General features: G+C 42.5%; 2 protein-coding genes across 4 annotated transcripts in view; one reads left to right on the top strand and one right to left on the bottom strand.

Moving 5' to 3' along the window:
- si:dkey-192p21.6 (uncharacterized protein LOC565246 homolog) overlaps positions 1 to 2,449 on the bottom strand; it is a 105,925-nt gene extending 103,476 nt beyond the window's left edge. For 2 of the 3 annotated variants that reach the window (XM_061910808.1, XM_061910809.1), the window contains exon 1: positions 1,794 to 1,983. Coding sequence is in view for 1 of the 3 variants with exons in the window: in XM_061910806.1 (XP_061766790.1) it covers positions 2,296 to 2,308 (13 nt within the window). In the remaining 2 variants the exon portion in view is untranslated. Of the gene's footprint in view, positions 1 to 1,793; positions 1,984 to 2,295 lie in introns of those variants that run through there. The other variant, XM_061910806.1, reaches the window with a different exon arrangement.
- On the top strand, positions 1,814 to 12,962 carry pcbd1 (pterin-4 alpha-carbinolamine dehydratase/dimerization cofactor of hepatocyte nuclear factor 1 alpha). Its single transcript, XM_061910811.1, has 4 exons — positions 1,814 to 2,092; positions 3,771 to 3,902; positions 3,984 to 4,064; positions 11,349 to 12,962. The coding sequence occupies exons 1-4, from the start codon at positions 2,090 to 2,092 to the stop codon at positions 11,439 to 11,441; spliced, it is 309 nt and encodes a 102-aa protein (XP_061766795.1). The 5' UTR covers positions 1,814 to 2,089; the 3' UTR covers positions 11,442 to 12,962.
- The last annotated feature ends 611 nt before the right edge of the window (positions 12,963 to 13,573 follow it).

The raw sequence follows: 13,573 nt of genomic DNA, 5'->3' as shown, positions 1-13,573 counted from the left end.
ACACACACATACTTGTAACCATACATGCACACCAATATACGTACATACACACATGTTGCCTTTTCTTGCTGCACACTTTTTTTAAATGTAAATTATGCATCTTGGCTCAATAAAGCTTTCTTCAATGGTAAAGCAGTCTCATTTCCCCATGCGGTGAAGTGTTAAACTAGACTGACCATACGTCCTCTTTTCCCCGGACATAAATGGGTTGTACTTGTATAGCGCTTTTCTACCTTCAAGGTACTCAATGCGCTTTGACATTACTTCCACATTTACCCATTCACACACACATTCACACACTGATGGAGGGAGCTGCCATGCAAGGCGCCAACCAGCACCCATCAGGAGCAAGGGTGAAGTGTCTTGCTCAGGACACAACGGACGTGACGGGGTTGGTACTAGGTGGGATTTGAACCAGGGACCCTCGGGTTGCGCACGTCCACTCTCCCACTGCGCCACGCCGTCCCAACATGTCCTCTTTTGCGGGGGCTGTCCGGGCGGAATTTCTTAAATGCCTCAAAAGTCCGGTACTTTGAGTTAGGGTTGCGTGTACGGTGTTTTCGATGCACGAAGGTTAAGAAGGTGTTAAAAACAAAACAAATTGTGAAGGTGTGTGCGCATGCAGCAGCATTCGTGAGGGAGGGACAGAGAGAGCAAGAGAGTTATGATAAACGCGCATGCGTCGCCAGGCTCCGCTTTTTATGATAGATTTATCAAAATTAGGGGTTTCAAAACTGTGCCCCGGAGGCCATTTGCGGCCCGCAGCTAATGTTTTAAAGGCCCATGGCACATTCTAAAAATACTATTAAAATAAACAAAAACATAACAAAAGTGAAAAAAAAGCTTAAAGGTGAAATGTAATTTAGAAAAAGTTGCAATGTTGACTGATATCATCGCTCAAAACATAATATTGAGTCAGAATCAATGTTATTATGAATTATTGACCTATCCAAGGTTCCCATTACTTCACATCAAATATTCCACTTTGAAAAATATTTTTGGTAGAAGATTTTGGATATTTTGTTCGTTTGCCATTAAAAACATAGTTTTTAAAGGGCGGAAAACAAACAACATAAAAAGAACTAAAACATTTTGAAATGAGGGATAGATAAGAAGTTGATGTAGACTACAGAGATTTAAGTGTTGACACACCATTATCATCATTTCATGACCCAAGCAAAACACTTTTTACACTTTTATACTGAAATAAATACACCTACAACTTATTAAATAAAAACAGAAAAACTACCAGCAGCGGTAAAGTTCAGATCCATGAAGAAAAGAAGAAAGTGAATGAATGTTTATAACTGAATACATTTACATATTCATACAAATGTGTTTTCTTTTTTTAATTATTTTTTTAATGGCTAAGGTAACGTTTATGACAACCTTTTTCCAAAACCCAACATGGAATGTTAGATATAACAGGATAATGCAAACATTTATCTTTTTTTTTTAAAAAACGCTTACAAAAAAGTGGTACCCTAAACATTTACTAAGGGACCCCATTTTTATGACTTGATGGGGTCCCTAGGACCCCATTTTTAAAAGTTCCTAGCGCCAACACTGCTGCCAACATAGGAGAAAAAATGCTTTATTTAAATGAATATATTATTTATAAAGCAAGTTCGAGTATTATTGGCAAATTTTCACCGAGTCCCGGCCTTGGCACGCATATATGTGTCCTCTTTTTGGGATTTCAGAATATGGTCAGCCTAGTTAAACCCTTCATGTCCCTCCTCTCCTTTCATTATGCGCTTCATTTCCCCGAGTTCACGGGGGCAGCAGCTGACCTTTGACAGGGACTCCACTCGGTCACGGGAGGAACAGTTTGACGCGATATTCTCAACGTAGCGCCGTATGAAAGTTGAAGGTCTTAAATATTTCAAACACGAGCATTATAACAAGTGTGTTTGACTTGAGCGTTGCCTGAAGCCCGCGCTGCCTTCAGAATAAACCTGTGTTGACAGGCGCATTTGTGCTCAGGCGTCTGCACGGGCAGCTAAAAGAAGGACTTCAGTTCAGAGCTGCTCATGTGTTGATTCATTCCAGTGTGTCACAGCACAGTGCATGCAAACACTCTGCAAACATGGTGAGTACACACACACACACAAAAACACACTCTCTTTTGTCTGATGTGTTAGTTGCTACATGCAGTACTTTAATTTCAAGATGTGTTCTTTATGCTCTTAAAAATGTTTATGTGCACATGCATGATGTTATAGTGTTGTTTAGAGAAAAAAAAGCTTATTTGCTGCTGCCACTGATCAGCAGATTAGAGCGTTGCTAGGATACCTGTTGATGTCATCGCTTTCTTGTACTGTAGGTCTGTCACATCTGCTTGCTGTCTTTGTTCTGTTTAAAAAAAGCCCCTGCAAAGAATGGTTGGGCAATAATGGTCACATATTTTCAATGAAGCTTGAGTCACGGTCATGAGGAAATCAGCAAAAGGGACTTGAAATGCATGTGATCCTGACACATGTGACACCGTGGCAAATAATCCACCCGCCCCCTTCCTCTCATGTCTGCCATACTTTTGAACCAGTTTGTTTTTTTAAAGGCCTACTGAAATGAGATGTTCTTATTTAAACGGGGATAGCAGGTCCATTCTATGTGCCATACTTGATCATTTCGCGGTATTCCCATATTTTTGCTGAAAGGATTTAGTAGAGAACATCCACGATAAAGTTCGCAACTTTCGGTGCTAAGAGAAATGCCCTGCCTCTACCGGAAGTCGCAGACGATGACGTCACATGTTTGATGGCTCCTCACATATTTACATTGTTTTCAATGGGAGCCTTCAACAAAAAGTGCTATTCGGACCGAGAAAACGACAATTTCCCCATTAATTTGAGCGAGGATGAAAGATTCTTGTTTGAGGATATTGATAGCGACGGATTAGGAAAAAAAAAAACTTAAAAAAAGAAAAAACACGATTGCATTGGGACGGATTCTGATGTTTTCAGACAAATTTACTAGGATAATTCTGGGAAATCCCTTATCTTTCTATTGTGTTGCTAGTGTTTTAGTGAGTTAAATAGTACCTGATAGTCGGAAGGGTGTCTCCACGGGTGTCTTGACGCGCAGTGTCTCAGGGGAGTCGACGGCAGCTATGGAGGGCACAACTCAGCTTTTCTCTGGTAAGAACTGACTTTTTAACCACAATTTTGTCACCGAAACCTGCTGTTTGACATGTGTTCGGGATCCATGTGGGCTTGACTGCGCTCTGATCCATAGGAAAGTTTCACCTCCAGGAATTTTAAACAAGGAATCACTGTGTGTTTGTGTGGCTAAAGGCTAAAGCTTCCCAACTCCATCTTTCTACTGTGACTTCTCCAATAATAATTGAACAAATTGCAAAAGATTCGGCAACACAGATGTCCAAAAAACTGTATAATTATGCCGTAAAAGCAGACGACATTTAGCTGTGTGTGCACAGCGCTCATACTTCCTAAAACCCCCTGACGTCTTTCGTACACGTCATCATTACATGACGTTTTCAAGACAAAACTCCCGGGAAATTTAAAATTTTAATTTAGTAAACTAAAAAGGCCGTATTGGCATGTGTTGCAATGTTAATATTTCATCATTGATGTAGAAACTATCAGACTGCGTAGTGGGTAGTAGTGGGTTTCAGTAGGCCTTTAAGCCCAAAAAAAATGCAGCTTGTCATTGTTTCCAGATGGGATTCTGTGCAACCAATCACAGTTTGAGTTTCTGCAACTGCCCCCCTCTCTCATTTTCTCTCTTTCTCTGATGTGTACGTTCAGGCCACCAAAATCCAGAGACTGACCGAGGAGGAGAGAGCTCATCTTCTCCCGCTGCTGCAGAACGCCCAATGGGTGGAGGTGGTGGGACGGGATGCCATCTACAAGGAGTTTGTCTTTAAAGATTTTAATCAGGTTCATGACAAGCAAACACACAAGCAACACGCACATTGACCGGCGGGCTGATGATCAATTGATGGGTGATGTAATCTTCAGGCTTTTGGGTTCATGTCCAGAGTGGCACTGCAAGCGGAGAAGATGGACCATCATCCTGAGTGGTTCAACGTTTACAATAAGGTAAATTGTTGTGAAAAGTTGCAAAGTAGATTAAAAAAAAACTTTTTCATGTTTACTTTGGTGCAGGGGTCGGCAACCCAAAATGTTAAAAGAGCCATATTGGACCAAAAAACAAATCTGTCTGGAGCTGAAAAAAATTAAAAGCTGTGTTATAATGAAGACGACACATGATGTGTCTAAATTAGCTATACTAGCCTACTATCAAAATTACTATCATCATCATCATCGTCAATCTTTATGGCAGACCTTCAGATCCATTAAACAAATAAAAAACACAATACAAAAAAATAAAAACAAAACACTAGAACATTAAAAAACAAACAATAAAAAGAAACATAAAGCCCAAATGTCAGTTTCTAACATACAAACGTGTGCCAATGGTTCCACAGTCCAGATGAGTATCAAACAGCACTGCAGCCAGGGTTCGTTAACACAGTGATTATGTCATTTTCAGACTCAGATGCCCTGTACATAAACTTATACATAAGGTTGTGTAGCAACGCTGAGAAAATGGGCACCCCAACACTAACAAACATCTGGCTTGCACTGGTGCTTCTTGGAATTCCCAGGAGAAGCCTCATACAATCATTATAAACAACCTGCAGCTTTTGAAAGCTTTTCTGCTTATACTTTACCCACAGGGGGGGGCAGTATACAAAGGAGTGCAATAGGCTCTGAATAAGTTGATCTTTACATCATTTGTACAATTATAACATTTCTTTCTCAGCATGTTGGCTTGAGCATACAGCATACGCCGGTGTCTGTATAGGTCATCATCATCACCCAATACATCACTATGTGTCGCAGGTTGGAGCAAACCTTCGTTGACAGGAATGTTGAAAATTAATTATTTATTCTACACATTTTTACAACATAGGAAACCATTAGTAAATCAGAGGCTATTCAGAAGGTGAGATAACTCCTGGAAATTACTGGATATTACTGGCTTTTAAAGGCCAAAAGTACAGATGTGTGTGTTCAAGTTGAAGTTAACGGCTAATAGCTTTATTACAATTTTTGACAAGTGGGGTAACGTTTGCTGTGGTCTGGAACAACATGGCCGAAATGGAGCCAATCTTACATGCAGATAATGTGTCATAAGTCATGATAAACAAAATTATTTACAAAGAGGATAAATGTAAACAATATTAAATGAGCTCATATATACAGTGCCTACAAACGAAGCACAATGACGCACTATGTACATACAGCTAGCCTAAATAGCATGTTAGCATCAATTAGCTTGCAGGCATGCACCGACCACATATGCCTGATTAGCACTCCAACAAGTCAATAACATCAACAAAGTGCACCTTTGTGTATTCAGGCACAGCTTCAAACTTTTGGTGGACAAAATGAGACAAAGAAGGAGTAGGAGATGTCATATGAAAACAAACTGTTGCATCACAATCCACACGATGGTGAGTTCAAGAACCGCCGAAATTAGTAGGATAAAACAATGTTCACCAAATACTCTCATCAGTGGAGCATATTAAACAGTGGGCTTTCGAACAATTGGGAAGGTTTGTGTCATGTTTGTCCTCAAACAAAAAACATATTTCCCCCCCATGTTTTTCCATTTTCAATCCTTTTTTGAAAAAATGCTCCAGGGAGCCATTTGAGAGCCGCGGGCTGCCGACTCCTGCTTTAGTCAAATAATTGTGGAAATAATTTAGTTTAGCGTGTATAATTAGGTCAACTGTGTTTAAATTATTTATAAATCTATAAAATATGTAACTTTTATAATTTGTGCATATTTAATATATACCTATATTATTTAATAAGTTATACCATTATTATAATGTATAATTAATTTATAAATTAATGTATAAGTTAATTGATCCATCATTTAGTTATTCCATCCATCCATTTTTTTCCGTTTGTCCCTCTCTGGGTCACGGGTATGGCTGGAACCTATCCCAGCTGCTTTCGGGTGGAAGGCGGCTTACACCCTGGACAAGTCGCCACTTCATCGCAGGGCCAACACAGATAGACAGACAACATTCACACACTAGGGCCAATTTAGTGTTCCATCAATCCATTTTCTATCGCTTGCCCCTTTCGGGTCACGGGGGGTGCCGGAGCCTATCTCAGCTGCGTTCGGGGCGGTAGACGGGGTACACCCTGGACAAGTCGCCACCTCATCACAGGGCCAACACAGATAGACAACATTCACACTCACATTCACACACTAGGGCCAATTTAGTGTTGCTAATAATCATAATTGCAACAATGGATATATTAATTTATTTATTAATTATACAAAGATAATATGTACATACTTATTTACCATGAATTGCTTAACGTTGACCCTGACTTAAACAAGTTGAAAAACTTATTCGGGTGTTACCATTTAGTGGTCAATTGTACGGAATATGTACTGTATGTGACGCTTGTGTGGCATTGTAATGCCGGATTGGTTCTTCCGGGGATGCGTCGAAGCGATGAACACAACAAGGTAAGTTATAAATGGATTTATTAAATAATAAAAAGGCTAGGAACAAAAACACTGCTGTAAAGAGAAGGCAAACCAAAAACAGAAAAACAATTCCACAGCATGTGAGCTGGAATAAACAAATGGCTTAGCGTAAAAGCTAGCGAGAATATACATACAAAGATGAAGGTCGAGAGTCGTCACTGTTGCGCGTGGGCAAATTAGGATCCGAGGAAGACTGAACAGAAAAAGGCTGGCTTATAAAGGAGGGTGATTAGCTGAAGCAGGTGTGCGGTACGAGTGTAGCAGGTGAACTAATGAGTAACCAGAGTGATGGGCAAAACAGGAAATAAACGGGTCAGACTGAGAATGAAAACAAAAATGGAAATAACAAACATGTGAAGATCTGAGCAGCAGATCGCAACAGTATTCCCCCCCAACAAAAGACAGATACCAGATGTCTCAAAAACACAAAAACTTGAACCCCCTCCCCAAAACCAGAAAGTCCACAAACGAAGGGAGGGCGGAGGGAGGCCACGGTGGAGGGTCGCCAGATCGCATGTCCCCGAATCCACCGAGGACACATCATGTGGCGGCGGCGGGTGGAACGCTGCTGCCGAACAAGTTTTGGCGGGCGACCTCGAAAAGGCCACATTAGTGGCCGCCTCGCAGGATGAGGTGCCCGGCGAGGCGGACGACCCGGGCACGGCCACATCCGTGGCCGACATGGAGGAGGGAGTGTCTGGCGAGGAGGAAGACCTCGCAGAGGCCACGCCCGTGGTCGACGTGGTGGACGACGCCTCAGCACCGAAATCCCAGCAGGCTTGGAAGCAGCAGACGAGGGTGCGGGGACTGCAGCCAAAGCAGGCCCGAGTGCAGCTGGCGAGGATGATGCGGGTGCTGCAGCCGCAGGAGTCGTCGGAGGCGGCCTGGGAGCCGCAGGAGTCGTCGGAGGCGGCCTGGGAGCCGCAGGAGTCGTCGGAGGCGGCCTGGGAGCCGCAGGAGTCGTCGGAGGCGGCCTGGGAGCCGCAGGAGTCGTCGGAGGCGGCCTGGGAGCCGCAGGAGTCGTCGGAGGCGGCCTGGGAGCCGCAGGAGTCGTGACTGGTGTGAGCTCCAGCCTCATCGTCGGCGCCGGTGTGGGCTCCAGCTTCTTCGTCGGCAGTGCTTGGCGGCGTGGAGCTGGTACCGGCGCTTGTCGAGGAGCTGGCACTGGAGTGGGCTCCAGCCCTGTCGACACAGGTGAAGGTTCCAGCCCCGTCGTCGACGCTGGTGTGGGCTCCAGCCCCGTCGTCGACGCTGGTGTGGGCTCCAGCCCCGTCGTCGACGCTGGTGTGGGCTCCAGCCCCGTCGTCGGCGGTGCTTGGCGGCGCGGAGCTGGTACCGGCGCTTGGCGGCGTGGAGCTGGTACCGGCGCTTGGCGGCGTGGAGCTGGTACTGGAGTAGGCTCCAGCTCTGGAGCTGGTACTGGAGTGGGCTCCAGGCTAAAGTCTGTAACTGGTATGAGAACCAGTTCTGGGTCGGAGGCTGGTGTGAGAACCAGGTGGGAGTCTAGTGCTGGCTTGAGAACCAGGCTAGAAACATTTTCTGGTGTGAAAACCAGGCGAGAGTCTAATTCTGGCTTGAAAAACAGGCGAGAGTCATGTGCTGGTGTGAGAACCAGACTGGGAGCAGTGCAGAACACCGGTGGTGGAGGACGTGCTGGAGGTAATGACCTCGCGAGTCCGAACACCGGTGGAGGAGGTCTACAAGGCCGTTGAGACTTGGCCGGGGGAAAAACAGGTGGAGGAGGTCTACAAGGCCGTTGAGATTTGGCCGGGGGAAAATCAGGTAGAGGAGGTCTACAAGGCCGTTGAGACTTGGCCGGGGGAAAAACAGGTGGAGGAGGTCTACAAGGCCGTTGAGACTTGGCCAGGGGAAAAACAGGTGGCTGTGGTTTAGAGGGTAGTATCTGTGCTACCTCCGTAGCACAGCTATAGGTCATAGCCCCTTCCTCCAGACGGGGATCCCAGACCCGTTCCCTATGGTCAGGGACTGACCTTAAGGGAGGGTGGTGGGAGGCTTGGAGGCGGGCCGACTCCTCCCCTTTAATTTGTCCAGAATTTCCTTTAGAAAAGGGAGGAAACACCTTGGACTTGGCCGGAGAATGAGGTTTTAAAGGAGGTGTAGGAGAAAAACTAGGTGACTGAGGTTGACTAGAATAATAAGAAAAAATATCCTGATAATTACGTATTTTATCATAAATGTTATTGGTATTCGAAAAAGGTTGGGAATGAAAAGTACTGTCCACAATATAAAAATCTTCTGAAAAAATGTCAACAACAGGGGGCGGTGTTGCGTCACCGGTGGGCGTACCCCAAATGTCGTGACTGCTAGAGTCAGGGGAAAAAAAACAAGCTGGATTACCGGTAGTGGAAGGTGAATCCTGGTCGGGGTGAATTTTGCTGTGTTCGTAGGAAGGATGAAGTGGTGCTGGATAATTACTGCCGTGCGGGGGACCTCTCCACTGGACCCCCCGCCTCTTCGGGGCAGCGCGAACGGCTTCGGAGGGGACTTCAGGCCCACAGTCAAGTCTTTCCTGCTCCCAAGCCACGAGCTCCAACCACAAACCCAAGTCGAAGGGTTCCTCCCGTGGTTTCGACGCGGAAAAACATTTTGATGCTCGGATCCTACTGTGACGCTTGTGTGGCATTGTAATGCCGGATTGGTTCTTCCGGGGATGCGTCGAAGCGATGAACACAACAAGGTAAGTTATAAATGGATTTATTAAATAATAAAAAGGCTAGGAACAAAAACACTGCTGTAAAGAGAAGGCAAACCAAAAACAGAAAAACAATTCCACAGCATGTGAGCTGGAATAAACAAATGGCTTAGCGTAAAAGCTAGCGAGAATATACATACAAAGATGAAGGTCGAGAGTCGTCACTGTTGCGCGTGGGCAAATTAGGATCCGAGGAAGACTGAACAGAAAAAGGCTGGCTTATAAAGGAGGGTGATTAGCTGAAGCAGGTGTGCGGTACGAGTGTAGCAGGTGAACTAATGAGTAACCAGAGTGATGGGCAAAACAGGAAATAAACGGGTCAGACTGAGAATGAAAACAAAAATGGAAATAACAAACATGTGAAGATCTGAGCAGCAGATCGCAACACTGTACTGTGCAATCTAATAATAAAAGTTTCAATCAATCAATACCAATGTATAAATTATGAATTAATTAATGTATTAAAATAAATAAAACATGTATTTACTTATAAACTGTATAATTGTTTATCGAACATAACGTATAGATTAATTAATGTGTACTTTTATACAATTATTCTAATTTATTAATCATTTTGTTTTAAAACAAACTGCAACATACACACATTGTAATTCACCATCATGCATTCTATTTGTGGTGCCCTGTTCACCCTTGTGCATAAACACATTATTACGGGACTGTCTGTAAACACAGCTTGTCATTACAACTCTGGACAGCAGATGTCGTTGTGTGGTTTGTGCCTTGGAGGTATTTGTGATTAAGGGCTGTATAAATACATTTTGCTTGATGTACAGTAAATATATATTTCTTCAAAGTGTACAATTATTTTTATAGACAAAGCAACAATTTTGCACATTTCAACTCCTACATATTTGCAAAGTTTCCATCCTTAAACATTCCCGGTATTTTTGCACACCTTGCTGCAATTAGTGATCACTTCATCCATCCATCCATTTTCTACCGCTTGTCCCTTTTGGGGTAACGGGGGGTGCTGGAGCCTATCTCAGCTGCATTCGGGTGGAAAGCGGTGTACACCCTGGACAAGTCACCACCTCATCACATAGTGATCACTTCATGATGTTTTTAATATTTACTCATGTCAATAAAAAGTAACCAGATTACAATATAAAAACTGCCTACTCCAATACACGGAGTAGGCCATACATTCAACAATTGAGTTTCTGAAGCATCTATCCATTCATCCATTTTTTTACCGCTTGTCCCTTTTGGGGAAGTGTTTTGGAATTGTCCCAGAGATGTCTTTTAAGTATTTATTTGATATCTCAAATAACATCAGCAAGTATACGCTGCCTACAAAAGAAGGAAGAGAGAGCCAGAGAGAGACAAAGAAAAACTTTCAGATTTTCATATCTGGAAGTCAGAGGAGGAAGGGTTGGGGCAAAGTGGCCCGTTTTATTGGGGTGAGGAAGGAGGATTAGAAAAACACGAACATACATCTGATTGTGAACAGGAATGTTTTGGTTAAACATTGAGGAAGGCAGTAATACAGCATAAATCACAAAAGAAAACCATTTGGAGAGTAACCTTTGACAAAAAAGACAATACAATAAAGATGTGATCATTTGCATCACAACTCTCCTTGTCTCGTGTTCTTGGGATGTGTGGGGGATAGGGTGTGAGAAGAACCAAACAAAGCTATCTCTGCAGGTCCAGAGGAATTTAGGAGGGGGCTATAGAAGTGTCTTATCTTTAGACAAAAACAGACCATTGCAGCGAAGAGAAGTACAACAACATAAATCACATGAGGACCGTTACTTAGACTGAAATTCTTGGTAGACAAGAGAGTACTGAAATATTAATTTTGCCACAACAGCAGTCAGGTGGCTATTTTGTAACTTAATAGATTGGTTGTAGACATCCCTCATTAGCACATTGCCCTAATTCCTCAAACTGTTGTCACATGACTTGTCAAGTATTTTAGTGGATTAAGGTTAACTTTCTGATATTGTTTTTAAAAGTGCTTTAGGAATCAATACAGCCCAAAGGACTGAGCAAAACCCATCACCTGTATTGGTATTATGTGACCTGCATGTACTTTGGTGACACGATTGTCCTTACATTGTGACCCCAGGTCCAGATCACCCTGAGCACACACGACTGTGGAGGTTTGTCCCAGCGTGACATCACCTTGGCCACTTTCATCGACCAAGCCTCTCTGATGTGACAAGATAGAGCATCTCGACACTGATAGCACAATAATGTGTCTCACAGATCATCAAAGCTCCCTTACTGCCGGTCTGGAGAAGGTCAAATGTACATTTGAAATGTTTGTTGATGACGTTTTTTTTTTAATATTTGAAATCCGCTATTTTTTAACCTCCTACTATGTACAGTATATGTCAAAATAGTTGAGGTTTGAGTCATATTATCAGGGATCGCTTCAGTGTTGCCAGATGGGGATTACCATACCATACCATACAGACCTGATTTGACATTAGTCTTAAAGTAAAACATGACCAGAACTGTGTACAGGAGAAATGTCCAAAATGGGGCTCGAGGGTAATTTTTGACCCGCAACTACTTTTTTTTTATTGGCCCTAGACATGCTCTGAAAATTAAATGAATTAATTATTATTCAGGAAGATTAGATATAACTATTATCTGTGTCACCTAAAACAGTGGTTCTCAAACTTTTTTCAGTGATGTACCCCCTGTGAACATTTTTTTTAACTCAAGTCCCCCTAATCAGCGCAAGGCATTTTTGGTTGAAAAAAAGAGATAAAGAAGTAAAATACAGCACTATGTCATCAGTTTCTGATTTATTAAATTTAATAACAGTGCAAAATATTGCTAATTTGTAGTGGTCTTTCTTGAACTATTTGGAAAAAACATACAAAAATAACTAAAAACTTGTTGGGAAAAAAAAATTTTCAATTATAAATAAAGATTTCTACACATAGAAGTAATCATCGACTTAAAGTGCCCTCTTTGGGGATTGTAATAGAGATCCATCTGGATTCATTGAAGTTAATTCTAAACATTTATTCACAAAAAAATAAATATTTAATATCAATATTTATGGCACATGTCCACAAAAAATCTAGCTGTCAACACTGAATATTGCATTGTTGGATTTCTTTTCAGAGATCTTTTTGACAAACATTTTAGTGAGAAACCTGAGCTTGTGCTTCACTGAGGATATTTGTCAGTCTTGGTGATATTGTGGACGCCTTCCTCATCGTGCCTTGAGATGACCTGAATTCATTTAGTCTCCTCTTAAAAAAAATCAGGTGGCTTACCGACATGGCAAGTGTGTCTTGTCCGGAGATGCCGCTGAAGATGTGCGGGCTTCATGCCGCTGTTAGCTAACATTTCTCCACAGAAAAAACACAATGCCTTGGGGGGTTACAACTCGAAGCCGTAAATCCCATTAGCACATATTCTTCGGAATACTGTCTGAATTGTGCCGGCTCTGGTTTGGCCTTCTTTGGCACATGTTCCTCCTCGTTTTCAGCTGCATTACTGCCACGCTTTAACCACGCCTCCATTGTTTTCTCCATCGATTGTTGATTGACAGTTGGTGCCGTGCGGAACCGCCAGGTAGGATCAAACCATCATGATATGGGGGGAAACTCTGGGTTTATGGTAATTAATGGAATAGCCAAGTACTTGATTTGATGTTCATTGTTTTAACTTACATTCATACTTTGTTGAAGTATTATTGAATAAATACATTTAAAAAGGATTTTGGAATTTTTGCTATTTTTAAAAAATCTCACGTACCCCCTGGGAAACCTTCAAGTACCCCCAGGGGTACGCGTACCCCCATTTGAGAAACCCTGACCTATAACATAACAACTAAGATATATGTTATTTCGCCACACAGTTTAAATTTAACATGTACTGATTTAGTTTTAGCATGTTCAATGTACAGATAGTATCAAAGAGGCCACCTGCGTTCTGTTATATTATTTACCCCTGGTATGCAGCATATCTTATGCAGTTTTACCCATAAGTAAAGTAACAGAACTGTTGGAAAACAACTGTCACTGGCAGAACAGCGCCATCATCTGACAGTAAAGTCATGTGAGAGGATGCACATCATTAGGTGCATTGTATGATGCGTCCTGTTCGTGTTTGCCAATAACCATGGAATGAAGTGGCTCAATTATCCTACCAAATTTGAAATCATTAATTGCACTGAGGCTGAAATTTACGGACAAAAAATTTGCGTATTTCCAGTAACGCTGGATTGCTTTGTCATCTGGTTATGTTCGATAGATATTTCAACATTGATGGCTTGGAAAAATACCATCAATACCATTTTGTGTTGGATTTTATTGCAAAATGTTGGTC

This window comes from Nerophis ophidion, linkage group LG09 (assembly GCF_033978795.1).
Source record: "Nerophis ophidion isolate RoL-2023_Sa linkage group LG09, RoL_Noph_v1.0, whole genome shotgun sequence".
NCBI classification, from domain to species: domain Eukaryota; kingdom Metazoa; phylum Chordata; class Actinopteri; order Syngnathiformes; family Syngnathidae; genus Nerophis; species Nerophis ophidion.
This window is presented reverse-complemented; position numbering and strand designations above follow the sequence as displayed.

Excerpts from the sequence above, each read along its gene's own strand:
- pcbd1 (XM_061910811.1), top strand. Across the intron at positions 3,903-3,983 it reads TCTTTAAAGATTTTAATCAG|GCTTTTGGGTTCATGTCCAG; the intron begins GTTCATGACAAG and ends TGTAATCTTCAG. Across the intron at positions 4,065-11,348 it reads GGTTCAACGTTTACAATAAG|GTCCAGATCACCCTGAGCAC; the intron begins GTAAATTGTTGT and ends TTGTGACCCCAG.